The 27103-nt window shown below is 37.5% G+C and overlaps 1 protein-coding gene across 1 annotated transcript; it reads left to right on the forward strand.

Moving 5' to 3' along the window:
* The first annotated feature begins 668 nt into the window (after window positions 1-668).
* Window positions 669-27103, forward strand: LOC113078397 (semaphorin-3G-like). The gene is made up of 16 exons (XM_026250729.1): window positions 669-995; window positions 11048-11205; window positions 14550-14612; window positions 16867-16986; window positions 18904-18994; window positions 19480-19596; window positions 20289-20437; window positions 21391-21505; window positions 21630-21699; window positions 22349-22725; window positions 22810-22901; window positions 23298-23339; window positions 24046-24271; window positions 24813-24946; window positions 25636-26144; window positions 26263-27103. The coding sequence occupies exons 1-15, from the start codon at window positions 902-904 to the stop codon at window positions 26101-26103; spliced, it is 2316 nt and encodes a 771-aa protein (XP_026106514.1). The 5' UTR covers window positions 669-901; the 3' UTR covers window positions 26104-26144; window positions 26263-27103.

Raw genomic sequence — 27103 nt, forward strand, 5'->3', positions numbered from 1 at the left:
CATCCAGACTTTTGTATGCATTTAGGTAGCTTTAAACAGCTTTAAGCTAGTATGATTTATGAATGGATATAAACTTTTTCCAGTGCAGGCTACATAATAATTCAAAGTCAGTGTTTTTTTGTGTTCCTCTCAGTGCTGTTCCTCTACAGATGTAGTAGCCTAATTTTTATTAGCTTGATTTGGAAAACTGCCAGCGATAATGTATGAATTATTTTAAAAGTGTTCAGGGTCGAACGGTCAACGTTATTCTTGTCTGTTTGAGTTTTGTCTCGTTCAGTCGAATGGAAAGCGCTCGTGTCGCCTGCAGTTGCTATGGTTACCTCCTCAAGCGATGTTCGCTGGAGTCAATTTGGCACTTTACTGAACTTTACTGAAACGTTGTTTGGAAATGCTTTTGAAGTATACACTTACATGTAAAAATATAAATATTTCTGAGAACCAGTAACTCGCACCCTTGATAGCACCAAGGGGCGCAGTGAGAGGAACTGAACGCGAGTGACAGGCAAAGTACCGGAGGCTCGTTTCGCTCTCGAGGCGCTGAGAAGGCGGGGAGGGAGTTTCTCGGGACTGCATGAAGAGAGAGCGAGGGAGCGGCAGACAGACACACACACACACACACACACACACACACAGAGAGTGTGAGAGAGAGAGAGACAGACAGACAGACGGAGAGAGAGACGTGCGCACTTGAGCTGGAGCTGTGTGGGAAAATATCGCACAGGGGCAGAGGCGAGCGACTCGAGCTTAACCTGAGACCTGATCTCACCACTCGGGTCCAGCTGTGGATGTCCAACATCTTTTGCGTCTGGAGTTCAAGCTTTTTATAAGGGGACACAGCCCTGAGAGAAGTATTTATTTCCGTTAGAGTAAAGAGAGGTTCATTGAAAGTGGTCCATTCATCATGGAGTTACCGGTTCTGGTTTTAGTGGCGGTGGTCCTGTCTGTTGGCACCAGCACTAAACTGAACGTGCCGCGCCTTCGCCTGTCATACAAAGGTAAATTACTCATGAGCTTAACTTTAAATTATATTTTTTCTTGTCTTTTTTTCTGCTCATCTTTAAAACGGAAAAAAGCCATCTAATGAACAGTTGTAAAATGACTGGTTGAGCTCCCGCTACTGTGAGGAGAGAACGCGGTCCAGTGCTTTCAGATTAATGATTGTTTATTTTCACCGTTTGAGTGTTAAGGTTAATGTTGCCATTCCCTAGTTCATCGTGTGTGTGAATAAGTCTACACAATATACAGGTGCATGTGGCAGAATGCAGTAGCACCTACTGGCAATCAGAAACAAAAAAATGTTAATTGTATAATGCATTTGCATTAACAGACGCTTCCAAGACATTTACAGAACGTGAGCTATTATTTATTATGCAGAAAAGTAGCCTACTGTAGGTAGCCTAATGAATAGGCTAACTGGAAAAACTGCACTGTAAAATGTCAACTATCAACTAATTTTTTTATTTGCCAATTAATTTTTTGTCAAAATTTCTTTATTTTCTTGTAAAAAAAAATGTGTAGCCTATGTGAACTCGATTTTCTATTTCGTCTTTTTATTAATTGAAATAAATTAATAAATTAATTGAAAATTTTTATTAATTGAAATAAATAGAATAATGTTTCTAGAAAACCGTTTGCCTTTGTCGCTTTTCGCATTTATATTGCTTTCCACACATCCTGCTTTGCAAACCAAGTCTTTTTAAAGCTTTGTGCCCTCAGCTCAGTCCCTCGGTGACCTTATCAGATTCAGATCTGAGCGCCCTGTTCAACACGGTTACAGTGCCGTTTCCGTCTTTGCGTGGCAGTGTTTTTCTCTGGAGATGTTGTGGCTGGTCTTTTTTAAGCTGTGGGAAAAAGGCTATGTCAGGACTACAGACTACTGTTTCAGCTGTTATCCAGAACTCCGGAATCCTCATGCCTCGAGCTCTCCTGGCGCGCGCTCACCTCCTCGCGGTCAGACTCTCGAGCGCTTTTTATGGCACTATGCGTATTATCTTATTACCGGATTTATGGAGTGCAACGAGAATGTTGCAATGGCCTAAGGGAGTGTGAGATGTTTTATCTCTGTTATTACACGCTGCTACTTTGATATTATTAAAGGAATTAGCCTACCTAGTTCATCCAAAAATTAAACTTCTGTAATAAAGTCATCCTCATGTCGTTCCACACCCGCATTATTTGAAATGTTAAGCTGCGGTATCATTTACCGTTGTTCAGTTAATTTTTGTATGTGTAGTAAAGTAGTATAGGTGAGACGTCTTTTCATTAGAATCCGTTTTCGAATTTGTGAGGGCGAAAAATTTCCCCACACAGATTTCGGTCACATGGATTCACTGTGATGACCAACAGAAAGCTGCTTGGTTTGAAAGTGGCTTGTGTGTTGCTGTAGCTTCATACATCGCGACAATACTGACAATAGACAGGTCACGGTTTTCGCTGTACAATTTGCTGGTGTTATAGCAACTTTAGAATTTGATGTAAAAAAAAAAAGATTAATGATGATTTGATGTAAAAAAGATTCAATGAAAGTAAATGGTGACTGATGATATCGATCCATAAAGATGGGTGAAGTTTTACTTCTTTATATTACATAAGGTTGCAACAGGGTTTTCGAATTAAACTTTATTAACAACATAAATTACATTGTTTATATAAATTTTACTTCTTTATATTACATAGGAAGGATGCAACAGTGTTTTTCGAATCAAGCTTTATTAACCACATATGTTACAGAAAGTTTATAGTTTATATATATATATATATATATAGAGATATATATAAATATATATATATACATATATATACACACACACACACAGACAGAGTATATATATATATAATTGACTAATATATTGTTCCATGCACACCAAAAAACTTGTTTGACAGAACTGAATTTTACAAGGATTGTTAAACAAAAGCTATATATATATAGCTTTTGTTTAACAATCCTTGTAAAATTCAGTTCTGTCAAACAAGTTTTTTGGTGTGCATGGAACAAAGAATGTCATATGGGTTTGTAACAACAAGATGGTGAGCAAATTATAAATACATTTTATTCTGGTCCCCATTGGCATCCTAGTATGGAAAGAAATTAATATGGAAGTCAATTATTTTCAGCATAAGAGAGAAAGTGTTACAAGGCATAGAGCACATTGAGGGTGGGTATATCATGACATTATTTTCATTTTTGGGTGAATTATCCCTTTAAGAGAAACTTTGTGTAACCCTAATTTATCTGCAGGGTTCAAAGAACAAGGCTTAAGGTGGCGACAGGAATGTGAAGCAGTAGTTTGTATTAATTGTTTATCAGTGCCTCTGATAAGCTCTTTTCATTAATGATTATAAGCTGAGCTAATAGTTGGGTGTCCTGTTTCCCTCGAGCGGTCCGAGTGCGTGACTGGAGTGCATCTGTGCAGTTTAATGTGGTCATCTAATGTTTGCCCAGTCCCAGCATGGAACTCTTATTGCATGTAATCGGCCTGTGTTCTTCTCCATGGACGTGCTATTAACTTTGATAATGATAAGCGAGACCCATTCAGTTGTGTTACATATATTTAGATTTTCTAAACTGCTGGGTCTCAGAATGCATGCTGGCCATTCTGCCTACTGAAAACACACACTCATCAAGCTGTCAGAGCTGTATGGATTGGTCTGGAGGGAGCATGTTATGTTTTGAATGGGAAATGAGGGATGGCCTGTATATGCCAGCAGCTGGGCAGTAAGTGTGTTTGTGGGTCTTGTGGGGTCTTTTGGTGGGTCAGTTCTGACCTCTGCTCTGTGAAATGTTTGTGCTGATTTAGGAGTGTAGACACACAGGTTTTCTTCCCTAATGCACTTTCACACCTGCATGCATTCATATACACACTGGCACACTTTTCTATTTTATGGTTGAACATACACAGAGACGCAGAGGTGGGCAGATCTGTGTTTGTTTTAGTTTACATGAATGAATTAATGAGTTTATTTTTGTAGTGTTGCCCAGATGTTTGTGCATGGTTTGTGAGGTCTGGGTAAAGAATCTGTCACTAAAAGAATGTTTGATGATTCTTGTGTTTCGTTCACATTCTCTCACTCCCTAAATATTCCCAGCTCCCTGGAACCGTTTGTTTGAGAGAGCAAGCCATGTCTCTAAGATGGATGTTGTGAAACTCTCCCATGAGATCGCAGTTCTAGAGAAGAATTGCTCTAAAATTTAAAGGTGATGTTAGAACTGGAACTGCCAGACTAGCTACTGAATTAGACATGCTCTCTCTTACCAAAATCCCTCCCTACAAACATACAGTTGTGCCATTGAGAATATTGTAATCAGAGATGACACAGCAGAGCAGTGGCATGAAGCAAAATATAATTCTTCCACCACAAACCAGCAACTGCTTATAACAGCTGCTTATGAAGCTGAATATGGCATTGATCTTGAACGATCCGCTTCTCAGATCCTGTCAGCTTCCTGCATTCCATATATGGGCTGCTATGTGAATGTGCAAAAACATTGACTGGCAGAAAGTGCTTCAAACTAAATATCTGCACGACTTTTTCCCAGTTTACAGATATATCAGGACCTAATTCAGTCAGATCTGTCCAAAAGGGGGTTTTGACAGTGATGCCTTAGAAAAAAAGTTCTGGTTCCCCAAAGAACAGTTCGTGAGAGACCTATTTTTTTTTTCTTAGTGTAAAGAACATTTTCAAAAATCTAAATAATTCCCCCCCCACTATTCTGTCCTTTTGTGTAAAAATAATGTTCCATGGTTCTTTATATATCTATAATTGCGACATATATGGTAATTTCAGGAGTGTAATATTAATATTTTTTATCACCTTTAATCCATGTTCAAGGATAGACCTTTGGAGGTATACACATATATTACATTAACCTGCACAGATCATTCTACAATTTTCACAAAGTGTAATTGAATATTTGAAACATTAAATGCACATTTTTTGGGAGTAAAGTCTCAATGCTGAGGCCAATTGTATTCACCTAAATGTGATTTTTCATCAGACGTTTAAAGTGCATGTGAATGTATATAAACAGACTGTGTGTGCAAAATGGGTGCAGGTGGAATTTTAATGAAAACACACATTCCCTCCATCCTTGTAGCGTCAGTCGAGATTTTGCAGTGTAACGTAGCAGAACAATGCGGCATTGTGGTGGTTTCCTACTGGGTTGAGGGGAGTTTGCAGTTTGCTGCAATTAGGACACAAGCCCTGGACGTGATCACACGCACTGATAACGACCGCAACAGCTGCTGGTCACTTAAACTATGATTTGATTTTTTAACCCCTGAGCTGATGACTGTCCTGGGAGCCGTCACAGGAACACATGCACACATGCACACACTTAATTGCAGCTGTAATGGTCTCAAGCACACTGCACAAATACAGCTGCCCTCTATACACACACACTAACATATGGAGACATGGCTGCTAAAAGGGATCAGTGTAATAAAGGAGAAAGAAGAGAGGTGTCAGAGAAAGCAAAGAATGAATGGAGGTAAATAAAAAAGAGGAATGGTGTGGACAGAATGAATTTCACCCACTGCCATGTAGATTATTGGTATGAGAAAGAATATTTTCTCTTTCTTTCTTGCTAAATGTGTAAACGAGTCTGTGGAGCCATAACAAGGCATTTCGTCTAGCTGCTGGAGTCTCATTGTGTGTGTGTGTGTACAGAGGGAAAGGCACTGACTCTCATTTCGTTGTCCAGAGGGGTTTATCTAAACCCTCACGTTCTGATTCTTGCTTTGGAGAGAGAGGGGATCAGGAGAGGCCAGGGAGCAGGAAAAGACAGAGGTACTGAAAGAATGAGACTGACAAAAGGAACGCTGAGAAAATAAGCTACAAAAAGTGGGTTTGAGGGGGAGTGGGGCTTATATGAGTTTACCAGTAAGTGCTGGTGTAGCCGGATTTGTCCTGAAGTAACGTGAGTGTGTGTGATAAATGAAGACAGACAAGCAGAGGCAGAGTGAGAGAATTAGGGGTACTTTTAGTTTTTTCTCTAATCACTATATGCTAAAAACCCTATTTTAAACAATATAAATATATTTTAAAATAATACTTATATTTTCGATAAAAAAATAGATAATGTCAACGAAATATAGAAATAAAATACCGAGCATATGCGTAATCATTTAGATGAATTCAGTCAGTTGTGTCCAAACTTTCATAGTTAATATCTTTCTATTCACGTTCTTGGAAAAAATAAATAAATAATAATAATTAATACAAATATTAAGTAGGACAAATGTTTTCAACATTGATGATGAGAAATGTTCCTTGAGCACCAAATCAGCATATAATTGCTGCTGAACATCCAGCTTTGCATTCATTGGAATAAATTAAATTAACAAACTGTATTCAAATAGAAAAGTTATTTCTAAATAGTATTATAATTTCACAATATTATTGTTTTGACTGTATTTTACACCAAATAAATCCAGCCTTGGTGAATATGAGATGTCTTAAAAACACACACACACACACACACACACACACACATATATATATATATAAATCAAACCCTAAACTTTTGATCAGCAGTGTATATATTGTAAAACAGAGTGTTCTAAGAGTGTTTTGTGTATGTTACTGAAGGTATTCAGTGAATTTTAGATGTCTTGGATTGTTTAAGTCATAACCTGCTGTGAAATGTTGACCTAGTCTAATTAAATTTGTTATCTGAGAAGGGCAGTTTCTGGCAGTGCGTGTATGTGTGTGTGTGCAGTTCTTAACGTTGTGTGTTCACACTGCCTGGGGAAGACACCATGAGATCTTCCTGTAGTTGTTCAACTCTGTGAACGTTCTCCCCTGCTGCTCGCTGCACCAGCCAGTAATCAATTAGTTCCACCACGCGATTGATGACAGAATCAGCCTGAAGCCCTCAAAAGATCTACCTGATACTGAAATCTCTCTCTCACACACACACACATGCATGATAAAGCACATACAAGTTATATATTAATGTATCTGTCTACACCAGAGCGGAGAACATGATTAACTTCCTATGTGGACATGTTTTCTCCTGAGGGTTATGTATACATATAGTACATATTCATACTTCATTTCTCACTTTATATCTTTTTATCTCTCTTTTCCTCTCTTAATCACATACAGACACACGACCCTTTACACAAAAAATGAGAATAATCTTTAGGCAAGCAGCCCAGTCGGTTCTAAAGCAAGACCTCTCTCTTCTTCCATTTACATTCACTTCATTACCAGTAAGCGAAAATCTGAAAGGTAGGCCAGATGCCAACAAGCATGTGTGTGTTATTAATGGTTGTTTAGAAAGCTGGTGGGTTGCCACTGTGTAGAAAGCCTACTGATGTAAGAAAAGAGTTTAGAAAGAAGAGAGTAAGGGTATAAATTTTCTGTGCTGGATCTACAGTATAATGTCACTGCAGTTCAACACACCCTGTAAACTCTGGTTTGTATTTAGTTAGACTATCTCATCTCTTCATCCTTCTGTTTTTCTCATTGATCTCGCACACAACAGATAAAGATTAGTAGAAAACATGCATTAGATGAACTAAACTATATCTTTATCAGATGTGTCTGTGAATTGTACAGTATAACCACTGATGCCTATAATACCTGGAGAAAGAATCCATTTTCATTCCCATTTGTCTTATTGAAAGATGATTTGTCAGCAGATGGTGGAGATACGGTATCTTATAACTGGCCTGTGCAAACCAGACAAACCCTGACCACTTGTTTGTAACTACTGTACGTCATTTATCCTGACACCAATGCTACATTTTTTTACTTTTCCAAAGTGTTACACATTTACTGGCACACTTACAGCCTCTTACTGTCACACTGGAGAATGACCACGATATGCTGTGGGTGTGTGTGTGAGTTATAGAGGGAGTGCTTGCCAACTCAAACATCTGTTTAGTTTCAGGTTGTCATTTTGTCACGTTTAATGTCATTAAATTGGTGATCGTGAAGTGTTATTTTAAGAGAGCAGATTATTTACATAGCTACATGAAAGATTCCAGACTAGCTGTGTAATTTACACTGTACTCAGTAAGTGTGTGTATGCATGTGAGAGATTCACCTAGGAGCAGGTGGCATTTGCAGTACATAAAATCCTGTAAGATTTCTTGCATATCCTCTTCTGTAATACATATCACATAGAACGCTATACTAAGATACTCTGACAGCATTTCCATTGACCAGACAACTACAGAGCGAATGGTTTGATGAGTCGATTCTTATTAGAGAATCAAGAACATACTGTCACAGTGTCTGGGTTGTGTTCCCTGGGTTTCCAATAGGTGTCCTTCTTTCCCACGGTGTCTGTCACCTTATGAACTGTCTGTTCACTTATTTGGCCACCTTCCTCCTTGTTTGGGTTAATTGATTATTCCCCACCTGGCTCCTGTTCCCTCATTACCTTCTGTGTATTTATACCCGGTCTGTCTGAGTATGTGTCACGGAGTCCTTGTCTAATGTCGTATGTGTTATGCTAATCCATAGTCTTGATCCTGCCTTGTGTTTTGTCTGTTCATGATGATTGGATATTCTGGTTTTGACCCTGCCTGGACTGTTTACCCCTTTTGGATTACTCCTGAATAAATATCATACCTGCAATTGGTTCTCTCTCCGTGTTTCCTGTATCACCGATCGTGACACATACAGTATGAACAGTAACAGTTCCCCTAATGGAAGGCTTTGTAAATGACAATCTTAAAGCATAGATCAAACGAGTCCTGAACAGATGAACTGGCTTAGAGAATCAGTAATTTAGACTGCTTGTTCATTTGACAACATGCAGTTAAAGATACACATTATGAGTTTGGATGTAGTGTTTTCTATATAAAAAAAGGCTGTGTTGCTCAAGAATAGTTTTCAGTTAATATTTTAAATGAATATTTGTATTTATTTATTTTAAATTACTTTCCCAATGGTAAGCGTACAAATTATTTTTTCATAACTTTTGATAAAATGGTGAATGAGAAAAAACGATTACTGGGAATCAAATCTCAAATCATTCCGTATCATTCCCATCTCTTTTACAACATATTATAAGAACAAAAGGTAAAAGAATGTGATGTTGTAACTCCACATTTCTTCAGATGTACTGTATATGCCTCTGTTTTATTTACCAGTAATTGTCTTCATATGTGTGTTTTTATGGAGGACACAGGATTGATTCATTACTTATTGAGATCATCTGCCACCATTGTGCTCTTGAGCAGAGCACTAAACCGCAGGTAACCTCATGGGGTCTTTGCAATTACAGATATGTAGCTGCTGGATGAAACGCATTAATTTAATGACAAATAGCAGTGATCTGCGACTGTATATGTGTGCTGTTTTGTCTTTGTCAGTATTTCACTGTTTTCTGGAAACAGAAACCTTAAAAGTTTTTTCTATATATACAGTATATCATTGTGAAACTTGCATGCAAGATCACTCTAATAAAGAAAGAACGTAATTCTTTCTCTTCTGTTCAGCTTGTGAGTTTATTTGAGGTTTATAAAAAAAAAACTCACACAATGTCAAACCCCAGAATATATTGCCAATGATTGTTAAAATCCAAAAGTCTTTTGGTAAACTCCTTAAATGGCTGAAAGAGAGTTTTAATTGATTTATATAAAAGAGTGGATTGTGAATGTTGTTGTTGCATGTGTGTGTTTTTATTATTGTGGTTTAACATTTGGCTTGGCTGTTTGGCTCCTGTTTGTGCTCTTTTCATCGGCGCCCCATTAGCGGCTTTAGACGCGTGCCACCCTCTCAACGAGGCCTCATTCCTCCTTCAGCTGCTCTTTCTCCACTCCTCTTTTCTGTCCAACTGCACATTATATGAGGGGAATGTGGAGGGAGTGGAGCTGAACTTCAGGATACTAGAGAAAGATAACCAGAGAATGTGTTTGTGGGGGTGTGTGCGCAGTACTTATCTATAGTTTAAAGTGGGTAAAATATGACCAAAATGAGGGCATTTGGTGGCTTTCCCATCTGGAAAACTAGAATGTTTTGTCTTCATTTAGATATAGTTTATATTTCTTAGGTTTTGTTTTTACAAATTTGGTTTTAAGAGGGTTATGTACATATTTTTCAAACAAACACATGCTCCCACACTGAAAATGAAAAATCGAATACAGGACCTTGAGCCCCTTTTAGAGCCAAATATCAAAGTCTAATTTCCACTATTCTTCCACTCTTTATTGTTGTTATATGCCATCATACCCTTAAGATGCAGTCACAATGGCAAAATTGCACAGGCAGTAAGGTCAATTGTCATTAACTATCAATAAGTTCACACAGAAATTACTTTTATATGGCAAATTCATGTAACCAATTTAAACTCAAACAATGTGACTGCATATTTACCTGATCAGGTACAACAAAACTCTTCCATGTAAGTCTCAGTTTTTGTCCCAAGATCAATAACAGCTAATTTTATTGGTCACTTGATTTATATTTTTGTTGTGTTGCACAGAATAGCCTTGACAAATGACTGAAACCTCATTGGTTCAAAATCCTTCCCCACTTCACTGAATAATAAACATCAGATATGTTCTGACTGCCTTTTTGGTGATACAACATTGTTTTTCATGCAATGCGATGCTTTCACTGTGGACAAATTACACATAGCTGATTCAAATTACTCTGAAATGTATCAGCTAGTTATTACTACGTGTTTAAGATTCTTAGATTTTATCAGTTTCAACAGAAAGCAAAGTCTTGCCAAGTTTGGTTAAAAATGCCTCTGTTGGAAAAAGAACTGATGTAAACTTGCAATCCGTAATATTTTGACTTGTAGCACTGAACAAATAGTCACGCCAATACGGCACGATTAAAGATAATTGACAACAAGAAAAACAGATAAAGAGTGGTTTAGTTCTCAGAGATCTCCCATCAGTCACATTCCACATGCTTCTCGGGCTGTTCTGGATTTAGGATGAGTGTCTTATTTTCTGCATTTTCTCTTCATAAATCTGCTTTGACTAGTAGAGACAGATTTATTGTCATTTTTCAGTTGAAATGTGGTGTTCATTGTGTCATTCATAATTCATATCACTTTCTCTTTCTCCCTTTCCCATAGATCTGTTGGCCACAAACCGTACCTCCATTTTCAGTGGTTTCAATGGAGATCTGCACTTGTCGGCTGTGTTTTTGGATGAATATCACGACAGGCTTTTCCTGGGAGGGAAGGATGTTCTCTATTCGCTGAGACTGGATCATACACATGATGCTAAAGAGGTAACACATGCTATCATTGTCATAATGTTAAGATAATAAGCTGCACAGGTGTGAGAGGCCAGAAAAAGTGCTAGTGATTATGTAGGTGAATGAGGGTCTGTTAGTGAGAGGTGTCATGTTATTCAGTCTGCTCTACTGGAGACTGTTATCTTCAGACACAGATAAAATCAGCAGACACTTACATGTGCTGAAACATTTTACAAATGATTAGCAAAGGGGCATGTAACGGCCTGTTCACATATGATGCATTATGTTTAAAAAACTAGATGAAGGCAACAGAATGGAAAAAATACACGCGTCTTAAGATACATTTTTAAAAGCTGAATTGTTTTGACTTGTCAATGTGTCTTTAAAACAGCCAGATGCATTCTACTAGTCAATAGATATCCATCTAGCATTGGCTTGGAAATTCTGTTGGCATCTCACCACCATCCCAAATTCATTCATTTGTTCATTTAATTTGTTTGTTTGTTTATGCATGTATTTATGCATAAAAAAATATTTTAAATAATATTTATTAAAAAAAAAAAACTTCACGTGAAATGTCTGTATACCAAAAGTTTATTAAAAACACTTTAGAACTTTTATAGCTCAGGTCTTCTGTCACAGATGGCAGGCCAAACATGTTATTAATTTTTTTTTACTTTCTCATAAATATAAACTAATGAACTAATGAGTCTTTAATCCAAATTGGATACAATAATCCTAATGTGATACAAATATAACAGACTTTCTTTCTGGTGTTTTTTGACCTCTTTTTTCATCCATAAAAATGTTTACTTAAAATTACACAAAAACAGCTGTCCACAAACGAACATGAAATTCATATAAACTGACCACACTTGTGACCAAGACTTGTTTAGACCACACCTAGACATATAAACACATAAATGGTCTTGCTTGATTTTACAAGTTCAGCATTTGCTGCCCTTTTTCATATTATTGTCACACTTTCTGTGGTGTAGTTTCTAAAATAAAGTTGTGAGTTATGAGAGGAGCCACAGTGTGTAAATAGGCACTGAACTAAATGGACTGTAAAAGCAGAAATGCTTTGGTACTACTTGTCTCCAGGGTTTGGCAGTTTTCCCCTGTGCAGTTAACTTTGTATACTGTATGTGTGTGTTTGAGCTTAATTAAAGCCTCTGTTCATGTGAATATGTTATGACTCAAGTCACTGAAGCCTTAACAAGTGAGCTTGTTTTCGTATGTAGTCTCCAAAGAACTTATTATTGTGTGTGGCCTTGTTAAAGGATATGAACAGGAAGAGGAAGTGCATTGGCATGGTGATAGACACATGGGAGTGGCTGCCACATCTGAGGTTATGACCCTTTGACCTTTGGCTCAAGGACAGACATTTTCTGCCTTGTTAGACCCTTATGCATTCTGTAAGGCCACCGTTCTACCGCTGGCCACAGTGTTTTCATGGATACTACCTTCTATACTGAGAATTTAATTAAAAATATTAAGCTACATTAACAAGGGGCAGGAAATGTTTTTCACCCTTTTTTAGCCAGAAAACAAAATGAGGATGTCAAGATGAGTAAATTTACGTGTGTAAGATTGTTTTGCAGATGCTATCAGTAAAGCTTCCCAGCCGAAGGGGAATGTACCACAGAAATCAAGCAGTGATTCATGATGTTGTTCTTTAATTGGGAAAAATTACTCAGCCCTGATCTGACTTCCTTTTCCCTCTTGGGCATGCATTTACTGCTAATCTCCATGACCTGCCGTCTTCATCTCAACTGATCTCAGTTCAGTTTGTGGAATCATTCACTCATTCATTTCAGAGAACTATCAGCACCTGGATTAACCATGCAGCGTTTCTCCCATGGTTAATAGAGGTTGGTTAATCTTAAACATGTTGCATCCAGAGCAAATTAAAAAGCTGAACCAGTGAGCCAGGGCCCTTTCCTTCACACCATGGATTTATAGTATTCTGGAGTGTTTTATCATTACCTTTTAGGTCGCTACAACTCAATGACAGCCACATTTGGACTATTTTTAGTCCAAGTGTCCTGAAGAATAAAGGTGATGACTAATTAAGGAAAGAGGAAATGCTTTCATTCAAAGGAAGGATGCTTGGTAACGTAGTTGATTACAGGTTCCGGATTTAGACAATGTCGAAATGTGTAAGAGCTTGAAAGGGTAAATATAAACAAATGACTCACTAATGATTTCATCATATGAAGGCTGGAACAGATTCAAACAATCAATCAATTCAATGAAATATGGCGTTTTACAAGAGGTAGAAGGCTTTGTAAATGTCCTGTGATGGAAAGAGGTCGATTGGTCAACAAGTTTACACATGTGGCAGATCCACAAGGATTTAAACTGCATTCACAGTGTACCACATTTCCCTGGGAATTTAACCAAATTTTTTGTTGAAAATATGATCTTAATGTGTAAATGATGTATCTAATAACACAAACTGATAATTATAGTTGTGTTAAATTAATTTTTTTTGCTGAAGAGGACTATAACTTGTGAAATAATGCTTGCAGATCTGAATAAACAAACCCAAAAGTCCTTGTGTGGTCTGAACGTGACAGCGCTTGTGTGCCAGACTGTTCTGTGACGCATGAGAAATGAATGTGCCAGGATGTGCAATCACTGTATATATATTTGGATAGAGGACCTAGCAGATGGGTTTATGTTTATTTCTCAATCGTTCATAACATCAGGATAGGTTTTTGTGATTTTCACACTCTCAGAGTTATTGTTTTCATAAATCTGTCTTTATTGTTGACATTCATGGGAAAAAAAAGCATTTTTGTCGCATGCCCACCCTTGGAGACACACACTCACTTTACTCACATAATGAGCAGAGACAATTTGTATGGCATTTGTAGCTTGATTTCCCTGAAGAGCGTAAACTCTGGCACTGTGGTGCTTTCGAAACATCACACTGTTTAACTGAGTGCACAGACACAGCAAAATCAGCTCAACCAATGGGGTGAGACCAATCTGTTTGTCTGACCAGTGGCAGACGGGGGCTTGTTTAGGAGACAGCCATTATTTTTGCAATTTCATTTTGTGTCACTTTATTAGCACAGAAATTACTGACTTTAGGTTTAAATTTGGCATGAAACTGAAATTGCAATAATATTTTGTGACGAATATCCAAGTGAAATGGCTTTCTTAAGAAGAAAAAAACGAAGAAGGGCAGGACATGGTTTGTCCATTGGGAAAAATCATTGGAAATAGATTTGGTGTTGTTTGGATCTCGCGGTTTATTTAGTCTTAACAAGTAAATGAGTCTGGGTGTGAGATGGACAGAGCTGTGCTTAGTGTGTGTTTAATTTATGAGATGTTACATGTCATCTGCTTTTCTTCTTTATCTCCAGATCCACTGGCCTTCATTGCCTGAGAATCGTGAGGACTGTATTCTCAAAGGGAAAGATCCCGAGGTGAGTGAAAAACTGGTTCTGAATTCCCTAAAAACATCAACTAACTCAAAAGTTGGATCAGCTTGTCACAGCTTCCCAATTTATTTTTTTTTGGTTGGGGGCTGGCAAACTTTATATGTCAGGTTCTTTCATGATATCCCAGATCCAGCTGGTGACAGCATAAATCATCAAATGTAGTTTGTTTTGGAATGTTTGGTTAGTGTGATTCTCTACCTTATTTCATGTGGTTCAATCTGGAGTTTCAAACGAAAACATCTGTCCATCTTCAGCTATACTCTGAGTGTGCTGCAGTTGGCGTGAAGGCTGGAGAGAAGAAGCCAAACGCCCATAAATGAGATTTGATCCACTCACTTATTGTTGTCTTGCTTCCAACCAAGTTTGTGTGTGACTCATGAGTCTCTTAAACCTAACGACCGTAGAAGGCCGTCCCAATGCACAGAACACAGTTATTCTTTCATTTTTTGAAATCCCCTTTGCTTTCTTTTACATTTCTGTTTCTTGTTCTTTTTCTTCTTGTTCGGCCTCTCCATTTTTTCTTTCAGCACCATGAATATGTTAATAGTGTTCCAAGTTAAATCTTTCCTGTCCTCTGCCCCTAATTGTCTTCCACACACACTTGTTTGGAGATAAACTCTGCATCTGTTAGTGTTTAGCATGTTTCACTCATAAAGTGGAAATGTGAGGTGTTGCCATGGTGTCCCGCTCTGGTGACTGTCCCGGCAGTATTGTTTGATGTGACAGGTGAGTGCGATTTCACAGCGGTGTTTTAATGACTCTGTTCAGTGTGTGAATATGTGTTAGGGAATTGAACAGGATATTTGTTTTTCATTTAAATTTTAGTTTGTGTTACGCTGAAACAACACACAGGTGTGAATTTTAGGTTACATTTTATTTTAAGGTGTCCTTGTTACAGTGTAGAGTAATTATACATTTATGTACAGAGTAATATTAATTAACTACATGCACTTATGGTTAGGGTTAGGATTAGGGTTTTTATTTAGTGTTACTTGCATGTAATTATGCATAATTAATTGTTATTATAATAGTAAGTACATGTAACTTATATAACAAGGACACCTTAAAACAAAGTCTTACTGAGTTTTATGTGCCAAATGAGAGCACACACAAAAATGACTGGTGGCGCTTTACATGGGACATTTTAGGGTTACACTTTATTTTGATAGTACACTTTAGACTACATGTAAACTTACTCTCATTAGAGAATTAGTAGGTTAGGGTTGATTGAATAAGTTGGTCACACTTTATTTTTTAGGTCCAATTCTCGCAATTAACAAACCACTAACATACACTTTTGTCTCAGTGAATTTACTGGTTATTAATAGTTAGTAAGGTAGTTGTTAAGTTTAGGAACTGGGTAGGATTATGAATGTAGAATATGTGTTTTATTAGTACTAATAAAAAGCCAATATGTTATTAATAGGCATGCTAACAAGCAACTAATTGATAGTAAGAATTGGTCCCTATACTGAAGTGTTACCCATAGCTTTATCACAAATGGGGTTTGTCTTAAATTTTGATTACATGTCTGCAAAAATACCATAAATCATAGAAAATGAATGGAAAATGAAACAGCTTAATATAAAGTTTGACAATCAGCACAATAAAGGGTATTTTATCATTTATATACAGTATATTTGAACTTTCAGGCTCCATTTTATTCTGTTGACTGATACATTGCTGCTTTGGATCTCTCTGGCTCTCTCAGTCCTGCTGCTTAACATCTGGTTACAGTTTGAGCATCTGCCTGCATCTTTTATGACACTTGACCTTTCGTTATTTTATGCTCCACTGATTTTGACCCTACACAGTCAATGCATACAGGTGGTCATAGTTAGAGTGTGTACGTGTTGATAGTGTGTGTGTGTATGTGAGACGTCTTCCTATTTCTGAACCCTTCAGTAATTGAACTGTAAGAGCTTCTTTCCCTTCAGTGAATTTCAAGTAGGGATCATTCTCTTGCTATTTTTTTCTCTGATCCATTAAAATGATGATAATTCTTGTACTATAACTCTCCATTCAAACACTCCAGGGAAATACTGGTCACACTCACATATACCAAAATTTCCTTGTGATTATAAACTTGATGAGTTTAACCTGGTTATCCAGTGTAAAATACATGTGTTTGTATGTTTGTGTAAGTAATTGTGCTGTAATCATCAAGATTGTACCGTCATTTGCCACCAAAACACCCAACATTTTTAGCATGAACTCTTTCTGTGTGTGTTTGGTACAGATGGAGTGTGCAAACTTTGTGCGGTTGCTGCAGCCATTTAACCGCACTCACCTACTGGCCTGTGGAACTGGAGCTTTCCAGCCCGTGTGTGTGTATGTGAACGTCGGACACCGCGGAGAGGTAACACACACACAAACACTCCCTCCCACTGCTTCACATCTAATGTGTTTGTGTATGCACATCAGGAGGATCTCATTTACTTATTTATAACAGAGACCTAATTGTTTAAGGTCAGAGGTCACCCACCAACAGGCTAGCCCTTAGGGTCAAGACAAGATCATGAGAGAAGATACATAGCAAAAACACACAGACACACATTAATTCAGAGGATTGAGAGCAGAGGATAGAAAAATGTGTGTGTGTATTTTGAATAGAGCTGCTCTTTACTTCCTTTGAGGTGTTTTAACTGCGTCGCACAGGGCACCAGAGATCTCTGACAAACAGACAATACTACATTGTGTAACTGAACTGGCACCAGAAGTTTAAGCTCTTTGGCATCACCGGACACACCCATACAGTGTCTAACATCAATGACAGTAAAACTTCTGCACTGCTATTATTACATTTTATATCTCTGATATAGTACACCCTAGAAACTCAAAGTCAGATGATACTATTTAAAAGGATAACACTTACTCATAGGGTTGGGTTGATAGTCAATCCCATCATCCATCGCCGGCGGTGGTGGCATTGTTATCTCCCCTTTTGAATGCACGATCGCTTTTTAGTTTCTTTATCACTTTCGAGATTCACAATCGCATGTACTCTACTATGGAGCAGCAGTTCTTACCACACATTTTACAAGATTATATGTTTGTCAGTGGTACTGAGGATCTGCAAATCATTCACAACTAAATCAGTGGATCATTTATTTGAATTGGTTAAATGTAAACCAGAACAAACCATTTCATATTTTTTTTAATCTTTTGAATGTTAATTACAGTATAACAAAGAGAAAAGGGATTGTGTATGAGAGCACGGTCATTGCCTCAGCTCTTCTGGCTGTAAAGCTCTGTTATAGACTGTGACAAGAAAAACAATGATGTAGTGTTGTGTAATGCTTCTCTGGTACATGTTGGAAAATGCAGTTTGTTACCTAAAGTGCTATGGTATTATGAGAACAGCTGAAGTACTATGAAGTCATGCTACTGATATTTGTAGCAAGTAAAAGTTAGCAGTGTTGCTAAATTTAGTTAGTTGAACCCCAACACTGTTATTCCTGTTTGGGGTCAGTTTGACACAAACAACAATGAGCAAATCACAATAAACTGGTAGAGAATACCAAATCAAAAGTTTGGGGTCAGTAAGCAATCAATACTTTGAATTGATCTGAATTGACAGCAAAGACTTATAATTCATTATTTCTCAAATAGATGCTGATTTTATCTTCCTATAGGCTGCATCAAATATTCCTGAAAAAGTTTTCAACATTGATCATAAATGTTTCATGAGCACAAAATCACTATCAGCATATTAAAATGACGAAGACAGAAGCAATGACTGATGAAAATTTAGCTTTGTCATCACAGGAATTAATTATGTATTAAATTATTACAATAAAAACTGTAATAATATTCTACAATATTACTGTTCTTACTGCATTTTTGGTCAAATAAATGCAGCCTTGGTGAGCATCTTTCAAAAGCATCTTACAGACCACAAATCTTTAAACAGTAGTGTACGTCAAAAAATGTTTGCATTTCAGTCTTCACTTTTTTTTATACCCGTGGTCTGTAAGATCTCAAACTAATGTATTGTGACAATTTTAAGCTATTAGTTTTGTTTATAATCACTTCTCATAAGGTGAGGAAAAGTCAGGAAGTATTAAACTGAACTACAATAATAAATATATCTTTTGAAATATTAAGTGGGCCTCGGGGTCTCTAATAGACCAAACTGAACATGATTAATAGTATATCTCAGCATTGTAAAAATAAATAATACATTTCTTCACAACCAAGAGAAATTCCATTTGTGAGCTCAAGTTTATTGTTGAGTTGTGAAATTGATGTGAATTTTCGGACTTCTTTTTGGCAGCATGTGTTCAGTTTGGATCGTACCACAGTAGAGAACGGGAGGGGGAAATGTCCCCATGACCCCAAACTACCCTTCGCAAGCACCTTCACAGGTACATTACAGTGTGTACATTTCAGCATGCCATGGCATGCTTGTGTTGTGTGTTCATAAGTATGTCAGAGCACATTTGTGTGTGTGCGTGTGTGTGTGTGTTTTGGCTTGTGTGTGATGGGTGGAGGTTTGACTGCTCTGATGGGAGAAATTTCTTCTGTTCTTCAGTCCAGGTTTAGTGTTGCGGGGGTCTTGTGGGTGTATTACACTCTTCTGGGGCATGGACAGATATCCCAGTGTGTGTGTCTTTACAACACTGCACAGTCTTGGCTCTCCTCATGTGACATTTTGCCAGATGTAATACATTTTGGAGCAGATTTTAAGAGTGCATGTTAGTGACCTTGGAGACACTTTCACACACTGACGTACCGCACACGAGTGTCAAGTTTTCAAGTTTAAGTATTAATAAAATAAAAGTTAAATGTTATGATCTCATTTTAAAAGACCAAGTGTATATGACTCTCTCTCTCTCTCTCTCTCTCTCAGGTGGAGAGCTGTACACCGGTTTGACTGCAGATTTTTTGGGGAGAGACTCTGTGATTTTGAGAGGTTTAGGGACTCGCTCACCCATGAGAACAGAGATGGATCAGAAAACCCTACATGGTACAAAATTACTTAATTTTTATATTGATAGATATTTTCTCAGTCTTCTTTTGTGTTGTAACATTTTATGCTGGAAAGGATATTGATATTAATACATTTTATTAGTAGCAACACTGTTGTGAAAATCTGTGTTGTTATTGTTAACTAAAACTAAAAATAAAAAACGAATTGTTAATTGAAATTAAAAACTTACATAAAACTTAGATATGATGCCTTTGCAGAATAAACATTTAAATAAACTTTTCAAGTACTAAGATTCAAGTAAAACTAAAACTGAAATAAAAATATATTAAAGCTAAAGAAACATTATATGTTAAACAAATGTTTATTAGATAGAGATTAGAAATATAAAAAATAAAAATGACAAAAGTACATTACAAAATAACTAAAACGTAGACTAAAATGAAACAAAAAAAGTAATTTAAAATATTGATACTAAATTAACACAATAAATGTTGCAATTGTTAATTAATCTTTATTTATTAACAACAATCGTTTTTTAAAATATAAGCTGTAATATTTTTTATGTATTTCTGTATTTTAAATCATGGGACATGAGTGCTCATTATTGATGAAATATCCAATTAGTATTGATTTCGTATGATTATTAGTCAAAATTAATTGATTTGCATACTTTAAACAATCAGATCTGCATTAAAATAGTGTGTATGTGTGTGTTTTTGCATGTACAGAGCCAAGGTTTATTGCGGCCCACCTCATTCCTGACAGTGCAGACAGAGATGATGATAAAATTTATTTCTTCTTCACTGAGAGAGCAACAGAGAGCGCAGAGCGAGACGATGAAGGAGCCATACACACACGCATTGGACGATTGTGTGCGGTGAGACAAACCACATACATACATTCAGGCACAAGCAGGCCAGTATACTGGATTGCTTCTGCCTTTTTTCAACCACATGTGCACAGCTGCTGGATGGTTTGCATGCCTCTGAATCACACACACACTCACCCCTTACCCCAGTGCCCATACACACACATACACACTAACACACAAGGCTGTGTAGAGTAATGGGAGCAGTACAAATCTCCTTCTGTCATTCAGAGGTCAGTGTTCAAAGAGCCGGGGTCAATCGCACATTACTGTCACTTTGACTGCTATTCATTGTTCACTTCAGCACATTCCCAAATCTCTCACACACACACACACACACACACACTATTACACTGCAGAGAGGGTGATTATCTCCACATATACCGATTACACAGATTTAGGATCCTTTACGCTACCCATGTGTCTTCGACACTGTATACTAAGCTGAATTGCTTTTTGGGAATCCGTAACAGTATTTCCATTACAGTGCCATAATCTCCATAACTGGCGATTCTCTGAGATATTTTGATATTTAACTGTTCTTATTCCCACGGGAAAAGTTACAACTGAATGTTTATGTATAAACAGGGTTCAGATTACAGAGGTTTGGGGTGTGTGACCCCCTTAATAAACCACTTCAGATGAAAAAGTGAGTTGTGGGAACTGTCACAAAATCTGTTGCACTAGGAACTGTGGGAAATATTTGCTGAAAAGCATGTATGGATGTACTTTGGCACTTTTGGTATACTAGGCTGAATGTACTATGATTTGGAATGCACTAATTCTAATCTTTCATACTACTTAGGATGGATAATATACAAATTGATACGAAAGGATAGTTTTTTTTACCCAATTCATTGTGTGTGGTCTGGGGGTAAATGATACTGGGATTTGACTTTCCGCCGATCTGTTGTCCAGAAGTGAATTCAACGCCTCATGATTTGTTGTTTATGTGGTTTCAGAATGATGTTGGTGGGCAGAGGGTTCTTGTGAATAAGTGGAGCACATTTATTAAAGCCCGACTGGTGTGTTCTGTTCCTGGACCCCATGGCATCCAAACACACTTTCACCAGCTTGGTGAGACAATAAACACACACACGCCCTCGGCTTCTTTTTTATATACAATATTATATACACTTGAGATCATTTTGATCTCTTACAACCCTTGTGTGATCTTTGACTGTTTGTGATTGTCTTGCAGAGGATGTGTTTCTGTTAAGGACCAAAGATGAAACCAATCCAGAGATCTACGCAATATTCAGCACCATCAGGTCTGTTTCAAATCCAGTCTGAAAGCACATCTGTTTATCTGTGCATTTCCTCTGTTAAATCACTGTGTTGTTCAACTCATACTGATTGCACTCTATTTCATTCAGTTTAAGTATATATATATATATATATATATATATATACATATATATATATATACCTGTATATATATTTATTTATTTGTTTTAATCATTGTAGATTAACATTTTTTTCTTATGTATTTTTATGCCGCCTTCCTTACTTATGACATTTTTTAAAACACTTCGAATTGCCATTGGGTTTGAAATGTATAATGAATTGGCATTGCCTTGTAATTTTTAAAAGAATAGTTAACCCCAAATTTTACATTTGCTGAAAATGTACTCTCCCTCAGGCCATTCAAAATATAAATAAGTTTGTTTGTTCATCAGATTATTGCGATGCTTTTATAAGCTGTTTCAACTGTTATTCTGACGGCACCCATTCACCTCAGAAGATCCATTGGTAGGCAACTGATGTAATGCAAAATTTCTACAAATCTGTTCCAATGAAAACAAACGCTTCTACATCTTGAATGGCCCATAGATGAGTCAGTTTTCAACAGAACAAACATTTTCCTTTAGAGCATAAATCAGGGGTATGCGAGTTTAACAGAACATTTTCTCTCTCTAGTAATGTGTTTCAGGGCTATGCAGTGTGTGTCTATAGTATGGCTGATATCCGGGAGGCATTTAACGGGCCGTTTGCTCATAAGGAAGGACCTGACTATCAGTGGGGACCTTACGAAGGACGCGTCCCTTACCCGCGACCAGGAGTGTGCCCCAGTAAGATCACGGCCCAGCCTGGTCGTGCCTTCCGCAGCACACTGGAGTTTCCAGACGCTGTTCTGCAATTTGCACGAACACACCCACTAATGTGGCGCCCGATTTACCCATCACAGCGGGAACCACTGCTGCTCCACACCGGTGCCCCATACAGGCTCACACACATCACTGTAGACCGCACACAGGCCGAGGACGGATACTATGATGTCATGTTCATCGGCACTGGTAAGACAGAGTGCCATCAGTTTAGTTAACACTCAAGTGTGTTTATAACCCTGAATGAATAACTGTGGCCTTTGACCTCTTCAGATATTGGGACTGTGCTAAAGATTATCGTACTTGCAAATGGAAACACTCTTGCAAATGAGGAGATCACACTGGAGGAGATGCAGGTGTTCAAGGTCTGTGAGACTAAATGTGTATGGGTGTTATGAGTTGTGAATTTATATGTCTGTTTGTGAGAATATCTGATTCAGGAAAAAGCTGAATGTTCACCAGCCATTGCAGCCTTCATTGTCATTATTCAAAAATGCTAATTTGATACTCAAAAATGAAATATGTCCTATTATTATAAATGTTGTGCTGCTTAATATTTTTGTGAAAATCATAATTTTTTTCTGGATTGTTTGATAAATTAAAATTTTAAATGAACAACATTATTTGCAATAGCATTTGTTTGCACAATTTAATGCATCCTTGCTGAATAAAAGTATTAATTTCTTTCTTAAAAAATCATACTAAACCCAAACTTTGAACAGTACCTTTAGTTCTGTTTCTCATGATATTTATCTCTGCAGGTACCCACTCCCATAACCTCCATGGACATATCTGTGAAAAGGGTAAGTTCGTGCACGCTCGCTATATTGTTTCTGCAAATTACCATAAGCATAGGCATAAGCAGCAATGTAAATTAATTTTCCACAAAATTCCCAAAGAGGCTTTTACTGTGAGTAGAGAAATGGGACTCCACTTTGTGTGTTTTTGGCCCCAAAGCAATAAAACATTCATGCAAAACGACCAGTTGTTTATTTATTGTGAAGCAGGTCCTTTATAGCCTTCCCAAACTGACAGTTCACTTACTTCACTGACAGTCCTAGAGCCACAGAAGTTAAAGTGTCAGTTCACCCCAAAAATAAAAAAACATCAACTCATTCCAAACTCATGCTTTTGATTGGAATTTTAAAAAATGGATTTGTGCTTAGACATATTCAAACGTAGTGTCTCAGTACTCATTTCACCATATTTGAGGTCAATTTTTTTAAATTAAATTATAATTAAATGACGACAAATTGTGGACACATGGACCACTTTTATAGTGCTTTTGACCGTGTTTTTTTTTTTTTTTTTTGGAATTTGCCAACATCGGCCCTCATTATATGGAAAAGAGCAGCCAGGACATTCTCCTAAAAATCTCCTATCGTGTTATACGTATTTGGAATAATATGTTTGACTAAATAATGACTGAATTTAGATTAATTATCTCTGTTTTGTTGACATGAATGCTGGAAAAATGCAACCAAAACTGTTTTTTTTTCTCTGTTCCAGCAAACTCTGTTCGTGGGTTCACAGACAGGTGTTGTCCAGGTGCCTCTGCACCGCTGCAGTATGTACGGTAAAGCTTGTGCCGAGTGCTGCCTGGCTCGAGATCCGTACTGCGCCTGGGACGGACACACCTGCACACGCTACCTGCCAAACACAAAAAGGCGTTACCGAAGACAGGACATCAAACATGCAAACCCAGCACTGCAGTGCACGGACCAAAACCTCAGCGGTAAGAAAGAAGAACAGAAATGAAAGCCTCGTTAACTGAGTGCAGCCATGCTGCGTGCATGTCAATACACCCGCGGCTTCCTCCAAGAACTTCTATTACATTTACATGTCAAAGAGCAATTACCTCAGAGATTTGAAGTTAAATTGTTTAATCATTTGTGTTAGAAACTTCAGAACACCTTTGAGCTTGTCTAACAGGAAGATTAATAGGGTTTGAAGGGCAATCTCACTCCACTGGGACAAACTCTCTGTTCGGTGTTAAAGACAGGAACTTATAGAGTGAGAGGTGAACAGACAGATCACTCTCTATCTCTCATCACAGAGGAGAGAGAGAATGAGAGGAAAGAACAAAAGAGGTGTGAGTGAAGAGCACTTGAGTGTTTGCGTGCCAAAGGTGAGGATGTTGGTGATGAAAAGAGATTATATATGTATGTGCACACTTATACAAACACACATGCAGTGGGGAATCCCGGAGTGACCTTACACTGAACCATGTTGTGTGTAAAGTGTCTGTATTAACAGTCATGCATTCCCGTCTGTAGTGGAGGATCTAGATCTGACTGAAGAACGGGTCGTTTATGGCACTGAGAACAACAGCACCTTCCTGGAGTGCATCCCTCGATCGCCACAGGCCACTGTCACATGGCACATTCAGAGAGATGACTACTTAGAGGAGGTAAGATACATACAGTACAGTACATACTGTCTTTGAGAGGACCAGAAAGTATTCAGACATGTTGAAATATTGTTGCAATAGATTGAGAGGTTTTCAAACTTTTTGTTGCCAGGAACCCGCAAAAATGAGATTCCCTTTAAGAACTGAAGGTGTCCCCTCCCGGTCACACAAATATTCAATAAAAAAATATAGAAAATTAATTTACAAATGTCAAATATCATTTTGAAATAAAACTACATTATATTAGAAATGATATACCGTGTATATTATATATATATATATATATGTGTATGTATGTATATATATGTATGTATATATATATATATATATATATATGTCTATATATATATATATATGTATATATGTATGTATGTATGTATGTATGTATGTGTGTATATATATATATATATACAATTGAAAAATATGTATGTATACAATCTGGATACATTCTGACTGGGAAACTTAGACTATGTCTATAGTCCTCTAAGACACTTCCAGATATCCACTAAAAATGATCTTGAAACCAGTTGGGGTTAAGTCATTGCTAAAAAAATGAAAGTTAGGTGTACTTGTTGGCAGATCCTATTTGGTTTGATTATCTAACAGAAAAAAATGTATTCATTTTAAGTGTGCTTTCAGAATTAATTTAATTTGTTATTTTAAAAAAAACAATTATTTCCTCTGTTTAGGTGACACTAGATGAACGTGTCATTAAGACAGACGATGGTTTGTTGTTCCGCCGTGTGCTTCGTCAGGATGAAGGCATCTATGTGTGTCGATCTCGGGAACACGGATTCACACAAACCCTCTCACGCTTCTGGTTGGACGTCTTACACGCTGACACCCTTTCAGACCTCCTGTCACGTGACGGCAAATATAAAGTATGGTCACCATGTGCCGCCAACACAGCCTCGGTCAATCGTGGCCTGGCCAGGGCGTGGTTCAAGGATGTCTTGCAGCTGATTGGTCCTTCAAACCTGCCACAGGTGGAGCAGTACTGTGAACGTGTTTGGTGTAATGAGAAGCTGAGACGCAAGCACAAAAACATGATGGACAAATATCGGCAAGCGCAAGACTCTGCGCGAAGAGCACGAGTCCAGAAGAGCACGGGAGAATCTCGAATCCGCTCTCCACGGGACCTCCACACGCAAGAGTAAAACACAGACCCACATGAAGCAAAATGGACTTCCAATGAAAAATGGGTGTGATTTTTAGATGCTCTCACACACACACACACATACTTGTTTTTGTTTGTGGTGATGTAAAATATTGTAGTTTTTGTGTCTAACAGTCCAAGTTCTCTCTGTGTTAATTAGGACATTCTTGAGCGTCCTCTCCAAAAGTTTCTGTGACCATGGCAGCCGGCCCTCATCACCTCACAGTAGACCGTGGTTAATGTTATACGTCTCACTTAAAAACTCAGCAGCTGCAAAACCTTTTTACTGGAACAAATGAGGGTAGACAGGATGGAACTCGTAGACTGGAGCGCTGCCCCTGCTATAACAGGTGCCAAGAAACATACATTAATTTAAGATACATCTGGCTGTGATACAACTGGGCATAATGCTCAGAGACTTTTCCTCAACTGAGAACTACGGCAGCGTTCAACAAAACTCAGCCTGCCAGTACATGAAGCTGTAAAGAAATAAAAGTTTGAACTAATTAGACTATTTTCTGGTAACTGAATCATAGCTTGACGACCGTTGAGACTTCAACAGAACTGACATTGTTCTTAATCAGTTTGAAACAAAGCATCTTGAGCTTTAGAACTTTGCACAGGGTTCGGTTTCTTTTCCTTTCATTTTTTTTGTGATGTAATGTTTTGGAAACACTATAGTAAGGTCCAATTTGTTAGTTAATGCATAAGCTAACATGAAAAATCTGAATTTTACAACATTTATCAATCTCGGTGTGTGTGTTTTTGTAATTATATACTCTTTTTTTTTTTTTTTTTTTACATTGTATAAATTAACGTTAATTTATTATGAACACAAATGATCAATGAACAGTAGTTAACACTAACCTAAACTTATAAATGGTGTAAAAAATGTTTTGTTAACACTAGTATAAAGACTAATTCTCACTATTAACTAGTTGCTTATTAGTATATTCCTAATATAAACATATTGGCTGTTTATTAGTACTAATAAAACACAT

The sequence above is a fragment of the Carassius auratus genome, unplaced genomic scaffold (assembly GCF_003368295.1).
Source record: "Carassius auratus strain Wakin unplaced genomic scaffold, ASM336829v1 scaf_tig00025657, whole genome shotgun sequence".
Lineage (NCBI taxonomy): Eukaryota > Metazoa > Chordata > Actinopteri > Cypriniformes > Cyprinidae > Carassius > Carassius auratus.